Here is a 27,430-nt window from a genome sequence, read left to right as displayed (position 1 = left end):
TTAAAAATATGGAAATGATTTAGCTTTTGCGCACAATAGGATGTGTTTGGGAAATTAAATAAATACCGGTTTTTCAAGTCAATGCACACAGAAAGAAATCCTTCGTTTTGACGTATTGTTGATAGGACACTAATATATTTAATTGAATAAACGCAGACTTAAATTATACATATAGTGTGGCTATTCAATATTTACATTGACGGATATTGAAATGTGATTCTATAGTTTCCCAAAGTTTCAAACGAACTCAATTCGCAGATTAACGGATAAAATTTAACGACCATGTTACAGCACTACGATAGTGATGTATCGCTTTACAATCCGCATACGTTGCGGAACATTGAAACTAAAAAAAGTGGAATTTATTTTGTCGTATATTCGATAGCGAAAATATCTAAAAATATCAAGCTTACACGAGTTTTCAGTGTTTACTTTTTATCTTGTATGAATGAAACATTTCAAATAAATATCAAACGATTTTATGAAACTAATAAAATTATTAACAGTATGAATTTCTATTTCTATGTAAAAAAATGTGGATACACTTTTAATTGACTTCGAGTTTGTGTTTAATTTAGTGCACATGCGTGATAATAATATTAAGATAACCAACTGTACTGCGTTAAAGTTATCTTTACATTAACTTCAAATAAAAGTTTAAATTAAGAATGTGCCTTAAACATTTAAAGCAGTGCATATTAAAATGACTTTTAAGACGATAAAAATTTATAGGACCTATTTTTGAATCCATTTGACAATTTTAATTTAAAGTAAAAGTAGTTTTAGTCCCATACGGCCTTCATGAGTCTATCATGAGCGTTAGAAATCTGGAAGTTTTCCAATCCAAAATTCGTGGAACCATTCCAGAAAATTGGATTTCTTCGTATGCTCGCCTCTTGATTTCAAGCTGTGGCATGATTAATGTTTTACCCTTTGTTTATTAAAGATCCCAATTTATAAGTTGATAAGGCAACTTGGAGTTAATAGCAGTGACTTAATGGTCTGTTTTATGTTATGAAATTATTCAGCTTTTTAATGAATAAAATTTATGTTTTTAATGACTAAAATTGTAAAGCTGATGTTTCAATTAACGTTGTTATGAAGTTATTAATGGAAAATAAATAAATTCGAAACACAAATGAGATAATTGTACATATTAATTATGATTAATTTGATACCGCCAGTTTTAACTTTGATATTTGATAATAATTAATATCGTAAAATTTAAACATTTACTGTTTTATTTTTATAGTCATTGTTAATTTATTTCTTAAATGAATAAAAACGGGTAGATATTAAAATGGGCAAGCGGATGATAAGTGATCAAGACTGATTTGGGAGCTAAGATATTGTAATGATGCTTTTTGGAAAATAATCCACGGGAACTCCTCAAACATTGTGGTGAGGAATGTTATCAAATCAAATCAAAATATACTTTATTCAAGTAGGCTTTTACAAGCACTTTTCAATCGTCATTTAACAAACTATACTAAGTGAAGCTACCACCGGTTTGGAATGTAGATTCTACCGAGAAGAACCGGCAAGAAACTCATTAGTTACTCTTTTTCAACAAATAAAAATACAGTCATGTTAGATAAATACAAATATGTATGTATGCAATATATTCTGCCTGGAAGTCAACAAGTATTAAGAATATTATGCCTTATTTACCAATGTATTTTTTACAAATGATTTGAATTTATGAAACGGTATAGTTCAAAATGTCTGCGGAATTTTATTAAAGAAACGGAAAGGATTTATTGCCTTTGCGGAGTCGGAAACTGGGCGTTATAACTTATCCTTACTTTCTGGGCACATATAATGATTATCATTGATTTCATCAAAGTCAGTATCACTTCGGTTTCTGGTTTTCTGGACTTTGAAGGATTGTGTTTGGGTGAAACTTATTTACATAATCTGGGCTTCTATCAAGTGTTCTTTGTTTTACTTTCGTTGCCTTTATTTCTCGTACTCGTTTGTCTTATTTGTATAATTTTATCTTTTGGCGAAATTCTTACTTTATACCTATTTATATTTTTGTAATCTATTTGCATACAAGATTTGTGTTAATATTGTATCACATGTTTATTTTGTTTTTTTTTTTCGCTTTAGAGATAATGAATAATTACTATTGAACTATACAAATAATAATTTAAAGATCAGATCGGGTCAGCGTTAATAGGTTTTTTATCATCAATAGAAACTGTGAGTGTGAAATCTGGGGGTAGTACTCAAGTGCTTTGGGCGGCATTTAAAACCATAGGTGAAGAAGGAAGGATGAAGGATGAAAGAAATGCGAGCAACATTTTCTTTTACTTTCTAAAATGTGTAGTATTGTATTGATCACTTTGTAATAAAATCAAGCACTAAAACTCAACTAAAAATAGAAGATTGATACCAAAATTTAACGATTGATATCAGTTCTGGAAAGAAGATCTTGTAATGAAGGTAAAAAATTGTAATAAATAACGATTTAGATATAAATAATTTAATTTAAATATTTTGTTTCGCCTGCAAACTTTATCCACTTAAAAAGGTTCAAAGCATAATTCATAAACCAAGATTTAATTGCACTTTGAAAACAACTTTTTATACGTATTAATTTGTATCGCTAATAAGATTATAATATATTACAGATATAAATAATACAACTCGGTCTTCGCTATTTAGACAATACTTCCTAAGAATTTCCTTTCGCAACGAACGCTTAATTCTGTTCAAACTAATTTTTTTTTTTATCCTTATAACTTAAACACTTTTCTTAAATTAATTTTGCCGTAATAGCATTAGTCGATCAGTGGGAGATTAAAAATACTCTACACATTTTTATTTTGTTATTAGTGTGACCGTGTAAATATGTTTTTTTCTGTTTTCGTCTGATTCAGAGAAAATTTTGATAGCTTTTTTTTTAAGATTATTGCAATTATAAGTAGTAAAGTATAATGTAAGAAGTTAGTTTTTTAATTTTTCCTTTTATCTTTGTTTTACTCAACTGTCTTGAATTAAATGTATGTAATAACATATTGACTTACCTGTAATACCTTTTTATATTTTGACATTGCGTTCGCTAGAAGCGGTCAATTCTCGATCAACGGTACAATCATTAAAATACTGGTCTTGAAGCAAATATTTTATCTATGTCTATACATATATTTGCGAGAAATATTACTGGGGTTACCTATTAACGCAATAGATCACATAAATATCATTTTTAGAATTTTGTCTGTTTATGTGTTCGTTTGTTACCGCTAATCTCGGAATCAGCTTAACCGATTTGGATACGATTTTGACTATTGTACTGTAATCAACTTAGGAGGTAATATACAGCGTTTGTTTTATTAAAATCAGGTTGTTATAAAACCAGGGCTTAAGGGGTTAAAGCCTTTATACAGAGTTCCAGTAGTATTACATAATATATTATAAATATAAATAGGTACGGCGCAGATGATTTTATATTTATACCTCCGTTCCTTCTCATTCCAAAAAACTTTTCGTTTACTTTTAAGCAAGTCCAGTTTCCAGTTCACACGGTCAGCTTTATGTGGCTCTGTAGCGTGTTCGCAACTGCAAAAAAATCTATGTTTTAATCCCCGATGGTACTATGTGTAATATCGTGTAATATACGTTACGCAGTTAGACAAATACATCATAACCTTTTAATATTGCAGGATTAAATTATAAATTTGAATCGTTTTGTTGTTTGTGGTTGGATTTTTATCGATGGCAAAGAACTCCGATAAGTCATCAAAAAAAGAAAATCCTAATCTGTCCATCCAATTGGGAACTACAATGCCACGACAAACGCAAAGATTCACAAATATGTCAACCATATAATTGCCCTACTTTTGAGGCTTAAAGTCACGCGAACGGACTTGCGGGCACCAGCTAGTCATAAAATAAAACTATATATAACTATTGATATAAGGGGCGCGGCTACTTTGATTGTTCAATCAAGTAGTTAACAATAATGTTTGATGGCTGGTTTACTTTTAGGAGCGGGTCACCCTGAATAGAGTTGTAAGTGTCATGGCAACGCGAGCCGTGATGTTTTGACAAGCGCCTCGAATGCGATGGTTGCTTGCAAACCCATTTGCTCTTAATCGAGATGAATTATTGTAATCCTTTGATATTTTTGTGGTGTACGATTATTAAATCAAGTAATACAGTGATTAAACGATATTAAATACGTTTTATTTTGTGAATATCTCCATTGCACGCCCGACATTAGGAAGACTATCATATCTGTCTTCCTTATGTCGGATCAATCCCCGAACCCAACTGTTCGGCATCCTGTTCTTCCAACATATATATAAAATAAAACTTTTTCGTGTTTGACGTTTCCTTGCCCCAAATTTTTCATAATTGTTTTTGACTTTTTGACGTCAAATCTTTTATTGTTTTGATAAGCACTTCTCTTTCTTTTGTTTGATATCTGTCTCTGTCTTTTTTTCTTTCCTCTTTTTCTTCTGGGCTCATTTTTGCGCGGGCGTATCGTATACTTGGTTTCTTTATTCATGATGACGTTATTTTTCCATCTTCTGATGACTGTTTTCTAATTCTAGGCATTGTAGCTAACAAATTTGTCGTAGCAAAATACAAATTGTGTAAAATACGTATTTTCTAATTTTAATCCGAAATAGAAAATCCATCAATAAAGATTTAGGCAGATTCTATAATATTTACGGGGCTTACGCGTTACACTTAAGCATTTTTTCTGTGAGCATGATGTCTCGACAGCAAATATCACCACAAAAGTTGTTTAGGATGAAAGTTGTTTACGTTAGCGTAAACAAATTTTGAGGTTAGATAACGAGCCCCTCGATTTCTAACAAATAACGCCTAGCTTTGCACTAGAGCAGTTATTTTTCGCTACATAATTTACCGAAGGACACAAAAAAACCAAGAAAAAATAGACCTTCTTTCACAGAAACTTGTAAAAATGTTGTTATAGTATTCCCATCAGCGAACCACATGCACTGAAACTTATTGCTAAAGAAGTGACAGCTCAATTTAATATTGCCAATGTATAAAAATAAATAACGGTGTGTTCGTGTTATTGACAATAATTACTCCAATTTTTAAGAATACATTTACAACAGTAACGCTACCAATATATTTACTGTAAATAATATTATTAGGAAATAGTATGTACATTTGCTTTAATTGTTTTTAATATCATAAGATAATATTAAAACTAGACTAATTTCTATAATTTCCTATTATAACTGAATTATTTAGACGTACTCAGTTCGAATCCGGATGATTACTACGGAGTTTACTTTGATGATTTGAACTGGTTTTTAATTAATCTCATGCCCAGTTGAATAAATCTTTATGGATGGTAATAAGTGATATATTATCTGTGTTTACCGAGAGCTTAGCGGAAAGAACTCCACACAATTGTCTAAAAACTTAATGCCTTTGTCGGAGTAACATAAAGTTGAATGGCAACATTTAAAGCTAATGTCATATATGACTGATAAATAAGTCATATAACTATAAAATATTATATTAAAGATAAAAAGCGTGGACTTATTATGTATTTAATTCAGAATATAAAATTAGCTTAAAACGTGCTGCATAAGCGTTTTTATGGGCTTATTTGAATAAAGAATATTCTGATTTTGACAGTGGGTCATTTTAAGAGTTTACACCACTTTTTCGAATTTATAGGACAACATTTTGTTATATTGTTAAAAGAATAATGGTAATGAATAATAATAATTCAAAATTTATTTAATTGCGCTCTGTGATGTTATTTGTCCTTGTTCTTTATTTGTAACATGGGTTGGTGGACGAGCAAACGGGTCACCGCTGCCCATAGACATTGACCTCGTAAGAAATGTTAAATATTCTTTATGGCGATGTACATACACTTACTATTGGGTATCCCATTTGCCATTTACCGGTTCTTCTCTAAACGTGTCTTTTATTATACACTTAATATAATAAATTCATAGTATCCACTCAGGAATACAACAAGTCTTAGCAACATTCAGCAGTAAGGTTACGCTTACTGAAAGCACGAATGGATCTACAGCTAATAGCTGATAATTTGTCATACTGGTTTTTGCATCTAGTATATATATGATTATTTTACACAGAATCACCTTAATAGAGATAAAATTAGCTTAAGAACAAATTCTGTAACCATTTCTATGCGCAAAAACAATTATTAAATTATGATCATTAAATGATTTGGAAATATCATATTGTTTTAGTATTTTCTTAGAACAATATATTATAATGTTTTGTACTTTTGAGAACAGTTTAGGTATTTATAAATCAATATTTATTACCTAAGCATTACATATATACATATAATGTAATGTATTGCTAAATTATTTTTTGTTTTCTGCTTTAAACAGGAAAGTAGATCTCAATATATTTTAAATACGGGTAAACATGATTTTAAAAAAATATAGTAAAATGAAGAGGACCAAAGCAATTTTTCACCATTACGCGAACGTCCCCAGAGGTCCAAATAAAACGATGTTTGTTCAACGAGCACTAACATTGAATCGCTCCAATCACAGTGACAGTTACTGATTGAAGCGTATACCTTACTCTGTGGAATTATAATTCATCTAGTTCATTATCCGAGCAAGCACCACTGAATTTTCAAGTATTCAATTTTTTGTTGAATATCCTTTCATGAATCAATCTATCTATTAAAAAAACCGCATCAAAATCCACTGTGTAAGTTTGAAGATCTAAGCATACATAGGGACAGACAGCGGTAAGTTTAGTAAGACAGACTTTGTTTTATACTATGTAATGATGATATATCGTGTGGAACCCTTTTCTCTAGAAGCTTCATGCTTCTTGTAGTGAGTCACTTGACGATTTAAGGAATTCATAAATTAACATTTTTTTCTCGGCGATAAAATCCTTGTTTCAGCATAATTCTCGAGTCCTCTCGTATCCTTTATTTAATGCTTAATTTTTTTTGATGTACAATATTGAACATACAATCTGTATTAACAATATTTAATTATATATGATTAAAATAATTACATAATATTACAGTTCGAATAAAATAAAATAAATTCGCACATAAAGCATCTGTTATTGATAGATATTTATTTATAAAGTACGTTTAACTGACGAGAAAATAACAAAGCGAATACTTAACTAAAATTCGCAATTGTTATCTTTTGTTTATTAATAATAAATTGGAACGCTTATTTTAAATAGCCCGTCATGATATTGTTACACTGAATAAAAATATAATCAAACAAATGAAGAAATTCTTCACGCAACGGATATTTCATTCAGTGAAAAACAAATACCCAATAGAAAGTTACAAGCCCGTGAATCAAAATCGTTCGAACACGAACAATTACTAGCGGAATCGTTTTAATTGTGCACGTTGCATTCGGAGGCGGATCGGCCGTCAACATTTATCTGGCTGGATGATAGCTTAGCGCCGAAGTAATCTGTGCCAATATGTTTGCTCTAAATGTTTGAATATATAGGAAGAAAACCTAATTTAATTTTACTCAAATGAGATTTGGTTTTCACTTGAGTAGAGTAAAACCGAGACGAGTCTTACTTGGTAGGGTTTTGTGCAAACGCGTATGCGTAGATACAACCTACTTATCGGATATTCAATCGCAAAAACAATTCTTAATAGTGTTGTGTTCTAGTTTGAAAAGTGAGTTAGCCGGTGTATATACAAACTCAAGAAACATCAAAGGTATCAAGGCTGATGGCGCATTTTCTATGTAAGAGATGGCTAATATTTCTTACAGCGCCAATGCTTATGGGTGGGGATACCCACTTACCATCAGGGTAAACGTAGGGGGATGGGCAAATGCAAATGGTCAATTATTGTTAGGTATAATCTTTCATCAATCATTTGGAAACACCAATATATTTAATGCTATATATTTAAAACGATATTAGTCTTATAATATGGGAGGCGAACAAATATTTATAAATAGTTTATAAAATATCGCCAGTGAAAATTTTCTCCTTTTGTCATCCACTCGTCATCAAACTCTAGTATACTTCAGGAACTCACACATTTCAAATTTTAAATTCAGCTAATAGCTAGTTATTCCGTAGAGCAATAAAAACTGAGAAATATCGAATTAAAATAAGGAAAAAAAATCAGTCCAACTGTACGAGAATGTGGAGTTAGTAAACTCCGTTAATAAAAACCAGTATGTATGGCATATAGTTAAGGAATAAGAACAACTTTATTTAGGCCACTGATAATGTAGACACAAAAAGAAACATATTAAAAATAATTGTAAAAAAAATTCTTGTGGTATAAAATAAATAACTAAAATATGAAGAATATAATCAAAAACAATCACATAAATACCTGATTTTCGTGGTATATGGGTAATGTTAAGAGATGTAAATAAGGTTACTTTTATTTAAGAAGAACAATTAGGGCTGTGGGTAAAATTTATGAAATAGTGGACAAAATTTGTTTCAAATTCAAGGCGTACATGGTCGCGATGACAGCTAGTACCTATATAATATAATCTAAAAATAGTATTAAATACAGATGCTATCTTCCTCTGAGTGTATCTCCGTTTATCTCCGTTACCTAAGTTTATTCAGTGCGTTGCGTGACTCGCATTTTTTATATTTTATGTTTTTTACGAGTTAATTTTAACATTTAGATTTTTTATTAATAACATCTAACACATCAAAATAATAAAGTTTTATATGTCCTCGTTGACACTAAGACAGATGAAATGATCTGAAATAATGATCAAAATACCCAAAAGTGTGAGCACACACACAGAAGAGTTTTCTATTTTCTCATTTTCCTAGTTCAAGTGAGATAAAACCGAAACCAGTGTAGATAGATTAGGTAGAATCGAACGCAGACTACAGGGTTTATGTGCTTTTCCAGACACGGAATATTCCGGCCAACCCGGGATTTGAACCACAGGATACAAACTAACCTTATAAACTTGCGACTAATAGTCATTTAATAAAACTATATACATCAAACGAATTCAAACACATTCAATACAAATACAATATAAAACATTATACTTGAAACTGTTCTGCACTATTACACAATCAGAAGTACCGTAATTATACTCATCGCAAAAAATAATTAGATATAGCAATTATATCCCTGGATACGTAAAAATGAAAAAAAAATGAAAACACTATTGACAAAGCTTCTAATAATTATTGAATTTCCCAATAAAATTGGCCTACAGTTGTAATTCGAATAGCACGTTGCATTCATCGGAGAAGCGTACGTCTGAGCGGCAGCTAAAGTAATCTATGTTAATGGTCTCTCAAATCGTTCGGTTTTAGAGTATCTGATATTATGTAGATAGAAATTCAATGCTTAATTAAAATTTTAATTAGATTCATGAAATTTATTTGTCTGATACGTGATCTTTAATTATTGTTCTTTATTACTTTCTAATCTTTGAAGTGAATTTATTTATGGTATTGACTTCCTTTTTTTTTTGGTTCAAATTATCTTAATATATGTACTATAAAAATATATTTAAAATATTTAGAAAATTTTCAAACGTAGTTCATGTGGATTCGTAAAACGATGGTTAATATTTCCTCAAGTACGCGTACATTATGTTTAATCTTTTTCAACAATTGACCTATAAAGTGCTTACCTGGATTTGAATCCGCTTCACTCTGTGTTATACGTCAACTTCTTCGACTAGATCATTTTGGTTTAGCTCAGTTCAGGATCATATATAATATTTTGCAAAGGCTTCTTATACAATGTAGGCCAACGTGAGTGAAGGTAGGTAGGAAGGAAGTAAGTGAGGTTTTAAAAATTCAACTACTAAGGCGGGCGAAAAAGAGTTATATAATTTTGTTGAAGAAAGATAAAGGTCGTTTAAGTTCATAATTCCATATGATTTTTGAGAGAAGTAAGTCTTTTACGGTAAAGATTTTTGACAAATATTGACGTCATGTCTCTGCTAACTGTTTTGCTATAAGTTTAATCTAGTAGTTAATTTATTTTACTCATACATGTTGGAATGAAACTAATTAAAAAAAGTGTCATTAAACGTACAATATTTTGTGTATATATATTTAAATACAACATATTAAAATATACACACACAAGATATTTCAATAAAATAAACTCATCAGACAATTATGTTCACAAATTTTTTGATGCTATTACAGAGAAATTTATATTTTTTCCAAGATGTTTAATGAGAATCATGAACAAATCAAACGTCACTGCATTACAATAACAGCCACTATTTCTGGTCACAACTGTCGATAAAATGACACAATGGCTCAGGGTACGAAAACAAGAGAAACCAGCCTTTTGTCTCACACAAACAATATGAAAAAGCTTGAAATGATGGTTCCGAGAATTCATAGGATTTATGAAGGACAGATATTGTGATATGAAATATGAAGATCGGTCTAATGGAGGTTCCATTCTTTGAATATTCGGTCGCCTTAAGATTTGTACTTTTATGCTTGACCTTAAGGTACTCGTATATAAAAATCTAACTTACTTATTATGTCGATGTTCAATTCTGGTTTTTCAACGATAATGATGTCAAAATATGAATGCCGAAATGAAATATATTTTATGATATTGTTATTATGACTAAAATGAACTCTAAAAACACGTTTTAATATTTTAGATCGATTAAAATATATATATTGTGAGATGTGATAATTGTTTACAACAAACTTTAGGTACTAAGCTTAACAAAAATTCAACAAACAACCGAAATGAATGCATGTACTTGCGGCTCAGGGAAGTCAAATATGGTCAATGGTCAATCTGTCCACACTTTCTTTAGATTCCGAGTGTAGAGCAAACAGTCCTTGCTCGTTCGTATCAATTACCAAATGTGGTCCATCCGAGCTTTTGAAACGATTGCACCAAAGGATCTATGACTCTTTGATGTACACGTCGTGTTCCTTTCATGTTTTCGTCGATGATAGGAATTTTTGAGATTTATTTCTTATAATTAATATAATGATTAATTTTAATGTAATATATTTTATATTAAAATTATTAAGATCTCTATTAAATAGTGAACTTATTATTGAATCGTAATTTTTTAAGTACGGAACCTGTATAAATTTTCTATGTATAGTCGACGATGTCGAGTAAAATTATCACTTAATTGACCACCAAAAAAGTGATTTGTTCAACTTGGTTGTGGTTTTATTTAGTAGGAAACCTATTGTATACGGTATAATAAATTGTGATAAAAGTAAAAAGACAAAATGGCCAGAAAGACCTTTATTCATTAACCTGACTTTCGTGCGTTATAAATTGCCCTTTGGGAGCTCTTTTATGATGATAGCATGTGACATAACCTAATTATTATTTATTAAACTTCGGGTCATTTAAGTGTAGGTTAAAGTAAAAATTAACGCACACTCTCTTGGGTTTGTATTAAAAAACACGTTGATAGAGGTTTAAAATATGTCAGACAATAGTAAATAGAGAAATTTGTTTCAGCTGCTTTATAAATTATAACTTCTTTTTAATTAATGAGAGCGATAATTGTTGTAAATAACGTCGTTCGATAAACTAAGTTTTACAGTTTTTCCTTTCCTTCAATTAAAGGCACGCACTATTTCAAACTATCATAAAGTGAGCTAGTTCAATGTATTCGTGCAACGTTAAATTGAAGGGAAGAGGCCATCAATTACATATGCACACAGGCTCGCAGGTCGGCACGCAACGTTCGCTACCACTCCAACCGTTGGCTAATTCGAGTAAAACTGGTTGGAGCGAGATATTACTGGATCGAACCGGTTATTACAAGATTTCGGCTTAAATTTTAGGAACGTTTTTTCGCTCTACTGGCGCTCGTTAGATTAGGAATATGGATGCAAGTTATGGATTTTAACATTATTTCCTTTTACCAGATATGCTGAAAAATATATATATATATAATCAAAATTACACTTTTAAGAATAAGTTATTGCGACCAACTTTTTAATATTTATGAAGGATGTATCACTAAATAATTCCTTTGTTTATAAATAGATGATAAAATTTCCTCCTACGTATAAATTTTGAGCTTATCATAACGGTTACCTTAAAAAAAAGTTAAGGTAGCAACGTAGATTTTTTTCCTTTTGTTCTCAAGATTATTCTATTCAGTGCCCTCGTAAACAAAGACATAAACAAGAAACTCATCACAATCTATGATGTCCTTAAATTTCTTGCTTCTTAAGACTTTGACAAAATAGAAGATAAAAATTCCCCACCCTCTCTTGACTTTTAATCTTCGTTTAAAAGTATCAAAGTATTGCGAAATGAAAATAAAAAAAAAAAAAAAAAACAAAAGAATGTTTTATATATAAATTTGATAAAGACACTTTGGCTCATCAAAAATTTCAAAACATCAATTAGTATCAATATTTTGTTGTTTTGCGTCGTATAAATGATTTTATAATATTTATCAATTTTAACTCGAAAAAGCCTAACAAAATTGGCATGGCAATGAAGAAGTAAAGGTTTTCGAATTTTATTCTACCACGCTGTCCCAATGCTGGTCGATGGATACAAAAGAGGCAGATTCTCATTTGCCATTTTCCTCACGATGTTCTTCTCAACCACTGAGCAGGAGATGAATATTTATGTATAATTTAAGCACATTAATATTTCTTACAGTGCCAAAGTGTGACCACTTACCATAAGGTGGTATATTTGCCCGTCCTATCTATATCATAAAAATCATGAATATCCAGTGGTGACCTGTGCCTAAAGCTTATTATCACTGTATTCATATTAAATATTGCTATGAAATGTAGTTGTTAGTTATATATTTATGTATATATGCTACTCCTAAAACGTACTTAATGTATGAGTATAATTAAGACTTTATTTGTGACTTTGTATTATTTTATAAAATTGGTAGGTGGATGGGTCGGGGGCCACCTGATGGTAAGTTGTCATCACTGCCCATAGACATGAGCGCGGTTAGTGATTTTTAAGCACTCCTTACATCGCAATTGTTCCATTAACTTTGGGACGAAGCTGCAATGCCTCTTGTGCCTGTAATAATACTAGCTCATACACCCTTCAAACGGGAACACAACAATAGTAAGTATTACCGCCTAACTGTAGAATATCTGATGAGGGGGTGATACCTACTCAGACGGGCTTGCACAAAGGCGGTATACCTTTCATGTTATTTATTGTAGCTAGCGTGACAGACACACACAGAAATAATATAAAATGTGTATTTTCATTAAATAATTATTATTAGTAATATTTCTATACTCCGAAAAATATGTGAAACATAGTAAATAAAATAAAATTGTAATTTTCTAATAAGCAAATTTATTATTTAAGAATTATTACACATATCTGCTTAATATGTACGATATGTCAAGAAGTCTTTGTAAAAATCACTGAAATAATAATAATTTACTTTACTTTACATTTACTTAAATATAACTAAAGTATACATATCCATCTTTACATAGAATTGTAAGAATTTTTTTCTTTTTTTATTATTTACAATTAAATCGTTAAAAGTAATTGCAAATCGCAAAATAATATCTTAGAATCGATAGTTACAATAAAATTTTTGAAATTTCATTCGATTTTAAATGTTTCATTTACATATAGAATTACATATTCAATAATTTTAGTATATTTACATTTATCTATATAAGAAAACGGCAATAGTTCTTAAGAGTCATATACAATAATATGTAACTTAAAGTTGACAACATTAATTTTATTATTATTTACATGTATTCATAATATTTCAGTTAACATTAAATGTAATAAATTTCATAGCATCACAGTGAATTCATTTTCATATAATCATAATTACTATACAATTACACATTCGTGCAATAAATATTATCTAACAATTTCATGTGTTAAGAGGGCTCGTAGTAAAAATGTTGTAAGATATGTTACTTAATGTTGTGTATTTAAAATTTGCCCATGAGATACAGATACAGAGATATGTATAATAATTTTATATTATGGAAGTAAATGTAATCCGAAAAAAGGTTTAATCATTATTTTCTACACTTTTTACTTATTGTCTCTGTTTCTTTTGAAACAATTTTAAACAGACCTACGAATAAGGCCATTTAACATCATTTTCTATAATTCAAATATGATTATAATTAAAAATGATAATAATTAGTTTACATTTATCTTTGTTTAGAACTTGTAAAATTATTTTAAATATGAAGTGAATTTCACTTATTATAAGTTATTCTTATAAAATATTTCTATTGTAGAACATTTTTTTACAAAACAATAGAAAACTAAAATACTCCTCAATATGCGCTTCCGTTATACAGTATGTGAGCATTTGCATATTTACATAGTAAAAGTTTGATTATTACATAATTTTATTATTAATTTAAGAAATAAAAATATATTTCCGTTACTAACTATGTTTAGAAACTTTTTTTATTTTACATAAACTTTATATTAAAGGAAACTATATAACAAAATTAAGTCAATGAAAGTATATCAAATTTAAAGATATAAATATACGTTGCTTAAACAAATAAATAACTCAATTAAATACATCGTTTCATAGGAATATTATTCAAGAATGTATCTTTGAATGGAATAATTCCATAAGTACGAGAAATCAAGTTTGAGTCGCATTTTGCTGAATGCGATTTAGATCGAAGTACCAATCATTAAAATATACGAATAGATATTTCATTATATTCGCACGAAATGTAGACTTGGCGATTTTATTCTGGTTAGTTATCTCCCAATTCCATATAAGTGTTTAAATGTTATTACATAGAATTGATGTAGTTGTTCTTCAATACCTTTGTTCTTAAAGAATGTTTGAAGTACAGAAAATGTCATCATTGTTACTTCTTTTATGTTTATTTTTACAATTAAAGCATTAATTTGAAAAATAATTGGAAGATTTTTAATGTCATTTCAAATAGCATTGCTCAGAATGTAATGCGATATTTATAGTTTCATATCTATTTTATGAACAATTTTCTAAAATAAAAATGTGCTATTAACCCCAGGCATGGGCTATTACTATTTAAATTTCGAACGTTAAGATTTCGAATTAAATGTGTACTGATAATAATTAATCAGTAATTTTATGGGCAAAGTCAGTAGACCATTACAGTGACATAAAATGTATGACTTCAGCTCAAACAAAACTGATCAATCATCATAATCTTTTTTTATTTTACAAGTTTTCATATACCAGTCGAACAATTGTTATACGACGCAACCAACAGAGAATGGAGCTAATTAGAATCAAGTGCTAAAAAATATCGAACGACATAATTAACTTCGGGATCGAACTAGCCGTATTTAGATTCATTACGGCGTAACTGATCCGATACATTATGACAATTTTGTAACACAAAAGACTACGATGACCTAATTTCGTTAAAAATACTTGTAAAATTCCATCACATAAAAAATATAAATTAGCGATCAAGGAATTAAGTTAAAAAATTTTCGAGTGTTATTAAAATACTTAAATTGAAAACTACTTAAACACTTTTTCATAAACATTATAATTTTTACAGATTAATAATTTAATATTTTAATTCAAGATTCGTGTTGAAACATAAGATTGTGTCGCGTCCAAGGTGCTCTGTTAAGCTGTCAATTAAGCTTGGACAAATGCCCGAGTACTCTGCCTCAGAATATATAACTAACAATCCAAAGTCTAACTTTACACTGAGACTCGACACCCACGTATATATTAATTATCATGGATATTTAATTAACTCGAAAATTATAAAATGACACTCATAAAATTACTTCATATCCAGTAAATAATTAACGTATTATGCGATTGACGTTATTGGAGCGCCTTATTATTATTGTTTGAAGTCTTAGTTTTACTGTGATGCGTCAATGCGACGCTCATCGGTTCTAACAGACAATATCAACTACCGTTAAGCGGCGTCTAGATATTTTCTTTTGTCCGTACCGTATATCGGTTTGATTATGAGCGACGCGATCCATAAAGTTCTATTCGGACGCCATTCAGTTCGGCCCGGTGGTACGGTGTGTCGATACGAATACGCTCCGATCCATCGCGAATTGAATTTTTCGCTCCGTTCAAAAGCGATACGACACTTCAAACAGAAATGAACACGCAATGATCAGAGCGACGTTACGGAGATACGGGCTATTTTAACTTTACGTCCAGGTTTATTGGATCGCGACGCTAATACAAAACGGACGGACAAAGGGACTTATCTGGACGCAGCCTTATATGCTGCAGTGTTAGTATATTTTTTTTATTTTCTTTATACTCCTATCTTTATGTTGTCATTCCGTTTCTATATTTCGATACATATTATCTATCCACACTAATAAATGAAGATACTTTTTTGTAATGTGTTTACGAAACAATACCAATATTCATAAAATGTATTCTAGAAGAGGCAACGCTTTTTGGAGATGAGTTGGTTTATATATCATTTATGTAGCTACGTTTCAAAGATTCGCCTGCTTTAAATTTAGACTTTTGTCGTGATATGCGTGAATTCGATGTTCTTGTATTTCATAGTTTGTTAAGTTAGTGATATTATTTCAAGTCACTTGTTTTGTGCATTGAATCTTGTAATTGAATATTTTCACTTAAACAGTTCCCGTCAACCGTCAGTTCCCAGTCAACCCGTTGAATTGATTTATTATTTATTACAATACAATCAGAGTATATAGAAATAATATTGTTATTTGTTCCAAATTGCGTCAAATAATAGTATCTTTTGATCAAGTGTTTTATTCCATCTTTTCAATTTAGATTTATTAACATTCTATTGTTTAGTTTTAGTTAGTTCACTTTGAGTGTTGAACGCTGAAATGCAGTTGTCTGCTCGGCGTCAATATGAAGCTAGGGTCTTGTTTTATTCACGAACTCCGCACCGTTTAAAACACGTTTTCCGCAGCAATATCTACTGTTCTATACATTTGTAAGTTACTTTAATATTTGCAATTTACTATTGATTTTAAATAAGATTTTACTACCCGACTAAGGGAAATAAAATCTATGTTTTTATTGTTTGTATTCCTTTGTGTGTAAACAACACTATTTAAGACTCCAATTCACCATAACTTATTTGAAAATTTAATTATTAACACTATTCATATATAGTAGGAAAATTTAGCTAGCTTATGCATGTCCATGGCGACGCTAATAGTACTTTTTATCTCGAGATCAATTCTTTTGTTAATAGAATAAAATTGAGCATGCACTTGTGTTTATACCCACTATTTCGTACGTGCACTGCGACGCGTCGATGTGACGCCGAGTCGCGCCGGCTACATGTTTTATTCAGGTTTCAAGTAGCGCTTGACGTACGATGTCCGCGATGCTTAGCGCTCTTGACACTTTCAGATTAATTCTTTCAAATTTAGAACCATACGATTTTTTATTACGCTTTAAACCGAAAAAAGTAAGTATTTCTGTTATAAATGAATATTATAACAGAAATACTTACTTTTTTATATTGCCTTGCATTGTGATCATCAGTACTTACTGAACAATTCTAGTAAGACTAAATTTGAATAAAGTACGGGAGTTTGTTTGAATAAGTTGTAAAACTAACTTTTGTTAGAGCGAGTTTACATTTGACTAAATAATTCAATTTATTTATATCAATGGGACTTTGGATACGTATTTTTAGTGTCCTTAAATTCAGGTATTTAAAACCTTATACTAACGAAAATAAAGGTTTTTAAATAACTCTCAGACTCAAATTTTTTGAAAACCGATATATTTTTATTTTAATATAAGTTAAAAATATTGTCGACTGGTGACTTGAGACTAAAAAAATTCAGGTGCATTTCATTCTATGTTTTATTATTTGTTGTTTGAATCCAAAATGGCTCTCTACGTCCTCGCTTTGTGAATAAGCCTTTTCTTTATTGCTCAAAGAATTACAGGCGCTTTGAGCAACTGTTTTACAATTTCCAACTATCCGGCTAAAATACGTTCGAAAAGTTCCGTAGCGTTAAAATTAGATCCGAGTTTCTAGAGCAGAAATTATGGTTGCATTTTTTTTCCGTTTGTTAGCCAATAAAATAATTATATATATTTTTACTAAATTGCGTTTCTCTAATTCCTTTATATAATACAACATAATTTTGGACTGCTTAGAAGTATCAATTTCCAACAAATAATAACGTCTATCGAAAAAGTTTTTTAACAACATAACTTCAAGGTCCACAAACTTTCTTTTGTGTAATTCGATAAAATGAAAGATAGTATGAAATTTGATTTACTCGTACAAACTTGTGTAAAACAAGATCTTATCCTCACAAAATACGTTACGAACAAAATAATAATAATTTACGTTATTGGTGTCATTATAAAGTTTTTGTTTCTCGCAATGAACTAATAACAGAGACATTATAAAAGCTTGTGATTTGCTAATGATTGAGGTTAACTCGTGTTTTGTTTATTCGCTTAAATACAAATTAGTATTAAAAAAATAGTATTTACATCTGAATATGTATCTCATAAAACACGACCGTGTCTTGTCACGCAACACGCAACATCTAATGAGTCGTCTTCGTTTCGACTGACGTTATATTATAGCTGTTTCTATAACCAATAGTATCATAAATCTTTCCAAATTTAGACAAATGTTACTTTGAAAACGATTTATTGAGACTTATTTTTCAGTTTTCTTTAACTTTCGAGACATATATTAGGTATTGATTTAACGTGATATTTCATGAGGGTTTTAGCTTCTATCAATATTAATTCAACTATCATTAACATACGAATATAATGTACGAATAATTTACATAGATCTATTTATATATATCATTTTTGTGTCTAGGGGGCGCGCCTTCGTGAGCGAATAGAACTCCAAGTATTTTTGTTAAGTAACTAAGTTCAATAATATAAGTTTTTAATTACAATTATATTTTGATTAATTAATAAAGTTGTTTATGATAATGGCTATTATTATTTTCTTTGCACTTGTCATCGATTTCAGATGGTGCAGCAATATGGATTGCATCAATCAGAACTACTAAAAATTCAGTAGTAGACTACGAGCCTGTTAAGGGGAAAGATTTTAGCTCAATTCACTAGGCAGCTCCATTACTGATTATTGGATTCACGTATGGCAGACTTTATTCGATAAAAATACTCTCTCGCCCTGTTTTCTTCATAAAGAATGAAATGTTTAACACAAACACAAATCGTAATGTTAAAATTAGCACATTCATTTCCAAATAATGACGTTTTATGTCCACAGGGACATCTTACTCAAAATAAGTAGTTAAACATACAAACATGTAATATATATAAATGTCCCACCACAAACCTGATTGCACGTCACAAATAATTCTAATTTATAAAGGCGACGTGTTGAAAATAAATCGAATTGTCGTTTCCTTTAATATAAAGCGCTATATTAACAGTCTACACACAGCTCTCTCGCGCGTTCGCTAAGAGAGGCGTCCTCGTTGTAACGACTTCTCTTCTCCTCGACAGTGTGCCGCTTGTCACGCTCCGCCTGTCTTCTGCTAGTGTACCGATACTCTAGAAAAATGATCGTCAACTGTTATTTTATAATCAATTTTACATTCTTTTTTTAAATTAAAAATCTCTGTAAAATGTATAATGATCTCATGACACGACGGCTTCATATGTAATTAAGAAACATTATTTCATACACGAGATTTTCTATATGTAATCATATTAAATCTAAGCACTTTGATTCAAATAACATATTGTGTATTATTATTGGTAGATTTTAGAGATAACTTTAAAATCGATCAATAATCAAACAAATTAAATTAAAAGTTTTGAACACTTTACATTTGTATAGACACTATTTTATTTATAAATTTTATTTCTCATTTGGCACTATTCTGGCTTACTATTTTGAGTTTTGACTAGTAAATTAAGTCTAGTAGTTAGTTCTATAAGATAATTAATAAAATCAAATAATATATTATCTTAAAAGAAAATATGACTCAGATTTAGGTAAATGTTAGTTTACTGAGTCTAAATAAAATTTATGATGTAATACTCGTTACCAATACCAATTCAATACGAGTTATTGCAGTGAATCATCAATGTGATAAAAATTCTTTAATATCAAATAAAATAACCTTTGTACTATATCAGAGGCAATGACAAGAGTAGTTCCAAATTTGAATATGGATAAGATATTTTTTGTTTTACTTTCAATCTTATATTCTCATTGTCAGTTGGTAAACGTTTCCATCTTGTTCTCAGTCCCTTATGACACCTTTATTTCTTATAAGTATATTTAAGGATGGTATGCGCCACTAAACAAAAGATCTATTAAATTATATCCCTTGTGCATATAAACTGGGTCTCTCAATATTCAATCCGGAACACAACAATACAAAGCACGACAACCAGTATATTATGTACGTATGTGTGTGTGAGAAATATACAAACCTGAGCATCGGACACGGGTGTATTTGGTGTATGAGGAGTGTTGGATCTGTCGTGCAGACTATGCACGCTTCGAGATGCTCCAACCGGTGGTGATACGACAGCGCCGTAGGGTGGTGGTTCCGGTGGCCGCTCTGAGTCTCGCGTGCAATTAAAATCTACATAAAAAATATCATTTTATTAATGTTAATGTTAAAATAGTTTCATAGTAAAATTTCTACTTAAAATATTTTTAAAAAACGAATGATTGTTTGTTCAAAAGATTATGATTTTACTAATGCTCGACTAATAGAATAAATATCGAAATTACGTTTTTAATTAGTAATGTCTACCATCATTATATTATTTATAATTGAGTAATAAAAATAAAAACTTAAATTGAAATAAGAAACTATCCCTCAACTAGTTTTTGCGGAAAAATATAATTTGCCCCGAAATGACAAATTTCTTAGACCAAAATTCAAAAATAAAAATTAAGCTTTATAAAATAATATACAATTCAGTGAGATGACATATTATATTTTATGTAAACTGTAAACTTATCTTATGTAACTGACGTATCAAACATAAGGCAATATTCGCTTAGAAGTAAAATTTTTAAATTGTATTTCGCTGTGACACGGTAACATAGTTATTTTATTATCTTACGTTGCTCTTAAGTGTTCCTAGGATATGAATAACAACAAACAAGCGCTCTCACCTTTCCCGAGAGGCACTACATCTGGATTCTTGTCGTCCGGCTGGATAGGGGAATGGTTTGAACTATGCATTCCTTTATAAGCCTTGACGGTCTGTGTTGGAGCTAAAAATAAACAAAATATATATAGAAACTACACATAATCAAATATTATTTCCGCGGATTCGAGTGCGTTTTGGGGCGTTGTAGGATTCTGGTATAAAGAGGGAGGCCATCCTTGGGTTCGAATTCGTATCAAATTCTATTAAATGCAGTTTAGGGGTTTAGCCGTGAAAGACAGACCAGACGAATGGACAGACAGAGTATTATACTACATTTATAATATTAGTATAGATTTTAATGTTGACAAAACGTAATTTAAATTTTTAATTTACTTTTATTATTTTGGTAAGTAAACGTTAAATATAAATCATAAAAATGTTATATAAAATTATGAGATTATACTAATAACAAATATTTGGTATACCTCAGCTTGATCAAGTCATTACGCTCAATAGAAGTTATAATATCACTCAAATATATATTATATACACTCTGTTATTAATCTTAGATGCTATGTGATAATATTTATTTATTTATTTTAGGGAAAAATACAGGATATTATAATACACAAACGTTTGATATCAAAATAAGTCTTACGTAAGCCAACAATTCCACTGTTAAATTAAAACATGGTGTAAATCTAATAAGATATACGAATAATAATTAATAGATAATCAATGTATATAAAACAAAAAAAAAAAGAATATTAATGACAAATAAAGTTTTTTAAGGCTCTTACGAACTTAAACAAATATATGTTGAAGAGAACATTACTGTAATGTTTATTATTAATGTTATTATAGTGTTTATAATAATTTACTTTTTTCCTTACATTTATTTTTGTAATGAATTATCTGAGGCGTTTTGTTTCTCACTAATAATTACTAAGCTAAGCTAACTTACTGCAAACCATATATATAATAGTAAGTGGCACATTGTCTAAAAACTGCAACAATTTTAACACGTAGTTAAACGACGCGTGACCGCGTGACTTACTAATGAATTAAGTTTCATATATAAGATATTATTAACATATATATGATTAATAATAATGAGAGAGGTGTTTTATGGGCTATCCTATGTTAAGTGGTCTCTACTGCCTACAGACATCGGCAATGTAAGAAATCGAACCATGCCTACCTACTACCAACCTCGAGAACTGAGATGTAATTGCGCCGCCTCACTCACATTTAAAACCGGAACACAGTAATACTAAGTATTGCGGATGAGCGGTAGAAATAATATAATGAATGGGTCTACCAAGACGAGCTCGTACAAAGCTGTCTTTATTGATTTTACATTCGAAAAAGAGGCTAATAATTAAAATTTACTTATCTTCGTTGACTTATGATACAACAAATCAATATTCTCTAATTAATATTAATCAGTGAAATCAAATAATTGTTATGCAATAATCGAAACACATTCGTGTTACAAAATCAATGATTCATTTTAACAAAGAATATCGTCGCGCATTTTCGCCTCCGTTAAATCTGAATCACACAAATATCTATGCCTAATTAAAATTATTTGTCAAGGTGATTGATTACCAGTGTAAATATTCCATTCAATAGGCTGTAGTGTCACATATATGTAGTCTTATATAGCCTTAATAACCTACCTCAATGAGTGGACTATCGAACTCAACAGTATTACTTGGTATTACATCTGGGTTGGTATCACCTACTCATCAAGTGTTCAACCACCAAACCGCAATACTTAGTTTTTTTGGATTCCAATTTGAAAAGTGGATGAGTCAGTGTAACAGTGTAAAGGATGTAACATTTTACCACCGAAGGTTGGTAGCGCATTGGTATAGCGTTTGGAATACTTAACAGCGCCAATAATGTCCAAGGGTGGTGACTCATACCACTAGGTGACCCATTTGCCTACGTATCAACATTAACTTAAAAAAAATAGATTCAATCTGAGATTAATACCTACAATATATTTTACTAGTGTTTCCTATTTTTAAAGTTCAGTTTGATACGGCTTATTGAAGGAATATTGCACTGACATTTCGTGCAGTAAGGCATCGTAGACAGCTCAAATGTCACAGGGTACATCTTCATTTCATTTTCAAAGTTCGTTTGAAATCCAACTATAGTTTGAGGTATTTGTACTTCTAGTATGAGTTACAATAGACCCGAATGTTTCTGTAACAAATACCTATTGTTGATGTCAAATAGTTTGCGAACCAGTTTGGTATTATAGCCACAACTTGGAATATTTATAGCACTATGCAAATTACCGTATTAGTTGTATCGAAGTTTCATTTATAATTTATTATGCTAATATAAATTTGCTAGCTTTCCGCACTGACTTCGCACGGGTACAAAAATACCCCATTTCCTTGATTTAAAATTGAAATTTCCAACGATCCTTCATCAACGGATATATTATACAGGCTCGTGTTCCAAACTTCTTCTTTCAAGATTCAGTAGTTTTGGATGTATAATGCTAGTCAGACAAGACAAATAATTGTACGAGTATACGTATAGAAAATATAATGATTATTTATACTTCCAGGCTCGAGTTTCTACAGGAAATTGATTTTACTTTCATTAGCATCGTTAGCGATCTTTGTTTAATGCTTAAGATAGAATTTATGTTGAACTTTGAAGAAAATATATTTGCATAATTCATGCAGACTTTGAATTCAATTATTTATTTGGAAATCCAAGTAAATAATAATGTATATATTAAATGTCTATGTTACTCTAAAATCATTATACAATGTATATACCTTTGGAAAAGATGATGTTAGAAGCTTATTTCAATTGGAGCAGAGTGATGGAATAGCTCGATATAAATTTTGTATATTTACATATTCTGAGACGAGCATGAAAAGAATTACAAAAACGAATTAAGTTCATGTATATTCAGCGGCACTTGCCATAAGGCCGACTATTTCAGGGCACTATTGAAATAAATATTTTAATTTTCTGATATACAAGTTAAATTACAGACGACCATGTAAATTATTTGTTTCAATAACACCGAGCAATCACAAAACAGTCTCGATATCGATATTTCGTGTTGATATAATAAGATGGCTGTCTGACACGCTAAATAACGTTTAGGGTCTGAATTTAATTCACATGTACCGGTATGCCCTGGTACAAAAAAAAATCTAAATTATCAAAAACAAACGAAAAGTAAATTTAATATATCTTTAATAAGTGTGTTCATAGCTCGACTGCTGGGCTAAAGGCCTCCTCTCCCTTTGAGGAGAAGGTTTGGAGCATATTCCACCACGCTGCTTCAATGTAGGTTGGCGGAATACACATGTGGCAGAATTTCGTTGAAATTAGACACATGCAGGTTTCCTAACGATGTTTTCCTTCACCGCCGAGCACGAGATGAATTATAAACACAAATTAAGCACATGAAAATTCAGTGGTGCCTGCCTGGGTTTGAACCCGAAATCATCGGTTAAGATGCACGCGTTCTAACCACTGGGTCATATCGTCTCTCGTGTTCATCGAGTTAAATAAAATTTAAATTATCTAAGTAGGTTTTCACAAGCACGTTATATACGTCATTTTACATAATTATATCGAATGTAAATCAACCACTGGCTTAGAATGTAGATTTTGCAAGCCGTCATGAAACGCAGCGTTTACTCGTTTCCAAATTAAATAATAATTTCGAAATTGAGATTTTTAACTTCTCATTTGACTCAAATGAGAGTAATAACTGACTAACTTCTCCATAGTTTCTTTTTTAAAAGCAAAAAATTGGCTTAAAAAGTAACTAAAGTAATGCTATTTAAATTTTTACTCACAAATGATAAGAGTGTTTGTAATAATTATATTATACTATGATTACTAAATATTTATATACACACGTACATTGTAGAACAGACGTTAAAGAAAATAGAAATATTATAAAAGTACTTAAAAATAATATAAATAAATCTAATGATAAACCTTCTCAAGGGAGACTAGCTGAGTGCACACTCTATTCACTTTCCAATAGCCGGATGCACTTAAGTCATAGGACCAACGGATTTACATGCTTTCCAAGGCTCGAACGTTCAAACATCGCGAACTTTCAAACCGCGAGCTACCACTTAGAATTTCTTTGAAGAATTGAACCCAAGTCCTTGTATATTGCAACCATATAGACTAGCTAATAGAGAAACGGGATAGTCGTCCTTTCTTAACACGTAGGTGTTATTATGTGCACACGTATTTGATGTCTCTATTATGCAAGAATTAGTACCGCTCGAGTCCTGGATATTGTTAAACTGGAGCAAGACAGTTTGAATACGTAACATTCATCAATCATATAGTGTTCCAGTTTAAAAGATGAATTACCTAGTTTAATAACGGGACCAAAGGAAATTTTGTACAGTAAACATTTGATCGTTTACAATTCATTGGACAAAAATAAACCAAAATTTATATGGCCACAGGTCTCTATTATGCACAGTTATACATATTGTAAGCGGAGATGGCCCAGTGGTTAGAACGCGTGCATCTTAACCGATGATTTCAGGTTCAAACCCAGACAAGCACCACTGAATTTGCATATGCTTAATTTGTGTTTATATTTTTTTTTTGTGTCTAATTTCAACGAAATTCTGCCACATGTGTATTCCACCAACTCGCATTTGAGCAGCGTTGTGAAAGATGCTCCAAACTTTCTCCTCAAAAAAAGGGAGAGAAGGCCTTAGCCCATCAAAAGGCTGTCTATTTAATTATTTAATATTAAATATTTCAAGATACAAATAATTACTTACACCCACGTATCATAAATTCCACCTATACTTAGTATGGTTGTGTTGTGGTTTGAAGGGTGAGTGAGCCTGTGTCAACAGGCAGAAGGAATATAATATCATCGTCCCCAATGTGGGTGGTATACGGAATGGCATTGGCTATATACAGAATGGTTAATCATATTATATTTTTACAGTGCCAATGTCGATGAGCGGTGGTGGACACTTACTATCAAGAACCCAATTGCCCTAAAATGTTGTAAAGATTCATAAACTTTAAAATAAATATGGAAGTCGTCACATATAATATGTATTTTCACTGAGAAGGTTTTATGATATCTAGTTTGTTGTAACACGTTCCGTTCAATCGAACGCCATGACAATTGGTATTTGTACACAGAGAGGACAACGTCAGCCTGGCTCTGCCAGTATAATTTAAAAATAGAATGATCGATTTATCATCGTTACAGACGCTCTATTGTTTTCATTTATAATTATGTTTACATTACATAAATATGATTAATTATACTGTAAACGAGATCCAGTAACTGCTGAGTGTTAATTTAACAGGTACATTTTTTGGGTAACAATTTTTTCTTATTCTGTATTAGCGACCCAACCGGCTTGCATGGTTGCAATTTATTAATAAAGAAGCAGCCAGGAATAATGCAGCTTTTAACCAGTGGAAAGATATAAATAATAAATAATAAAGATATCGAGCATTTTAAATAACTCGGCCGGAAATCGAACCTGGGACCTCGGAATGGCGTACCCTTGAAAACCTGTGTACAGACTATTCGACCACGGAGGTCGTCGAAAACACAAACAAACAAATTTTACATCTTTATAATATGTGTACGTATAACTTTAAAAGTAGATTACAAGTATTAAATATTGAAATATAAATATACGATGTTAATTATTTTTGATCTTTAAATCTAAATCAAATAAAAAAATGATATGATTAAATAATATTTGTTTGTCACGAACATCATGTAAGAATCACTTTTTAATAACTAATAATTACCAATGTAAAATGAGCTTGTATTTAAAGTATATGCATATAAACGGGGAGTCAGGTTTCACTGACCTATATACTAGATGCCACACTACAAAATATACTAAAATTATAAATGCTAAAGTCTGTTTGTTCGTTTATCCTTCGTTCTCGTGTCAACGGAGCGAAAGGGAGATGTATTTTTTATTCCGGATAAAGAAAAGGAGTACAGCCGTGAGTAGAAAACCCTTTTTATTTTATGATAAAGGTAGGCAGACTATCAATTGGCCACCTGATGGTAAGTGGTCACTACCACCCATAGACAATGGTGCTGAAAGAAATATTAACCAATGTTACATCACCAATGTTCCAAGAACCTTGGATACTGAGCTGACCCTGAGAATGGAACACAACAATGCTAAGTATTATTTATTTAGCGGTAGAATATCTGATGAGTGGCGGATACCGACCCTGATGGACTTGCACCAAGCCCTACCACCGAAAAGTATATATAAAGATAATCATTATAAGGTATTTTTTATAAGTCGAAAATGATTTAACAGGAATTTAAATAAATCTTACTTCTATGATATTAAAAATGC

The 27,430-nt window shown here is 30.7% G+C and overlaps 1 protein-coding gene across 1 annotated transcript in view; it reads right to left on the bottom strand.

Annotated features, from left to right (window-relative positions):
- Positions 1–19,361: 19,361 nt before the first annotated feature.
- LOC125077960 (nephrin-like) overlaps positions 19,362–27,430 on the bottom strand; it is a 126,855-nt gene continuing 118,786 nt past the window's right edge. The window contains exons 14-16 of the mRNA XM_047690095.1: positions 21,070–21,171; positions 20,373–20,527; positions 19,362–19,481 (exon numbers count right to left, since the gene is read on the bottom strand). Coding sequence (XP_047546051.1) covers positions 19,362–19,481; positions 20,373–20,527; positions 21,070–21,171 — 377 coding nt within the window. The remainder of the gene's footprint in view (positions 19,482–20,372; positions 20,528–21,069; positions 21,172–27,430) is intronic.

The sequence above is a fragment of the Vanessa atalanta genome, chromosome 4 (assembly GCF_905147765.1).
Source record: "Vanessa atalanta chromosome 4, ilVanAtal1.2, whole genome shotgun sequence".
In the NCBI taxonomy this organism is placed as follows: domain Eukaryota; kingdom Metazoa; phylum Arthropoda; class Insecta; order Lepidoptera; family Nymphalidae; genus Vanessa; species Vanessa atalanta.
The sequence above is the reverse complement of the archived record's forward strand: the minus strand, read 5'-3'. Positions and strand labels throughout refer to the sequence as shown.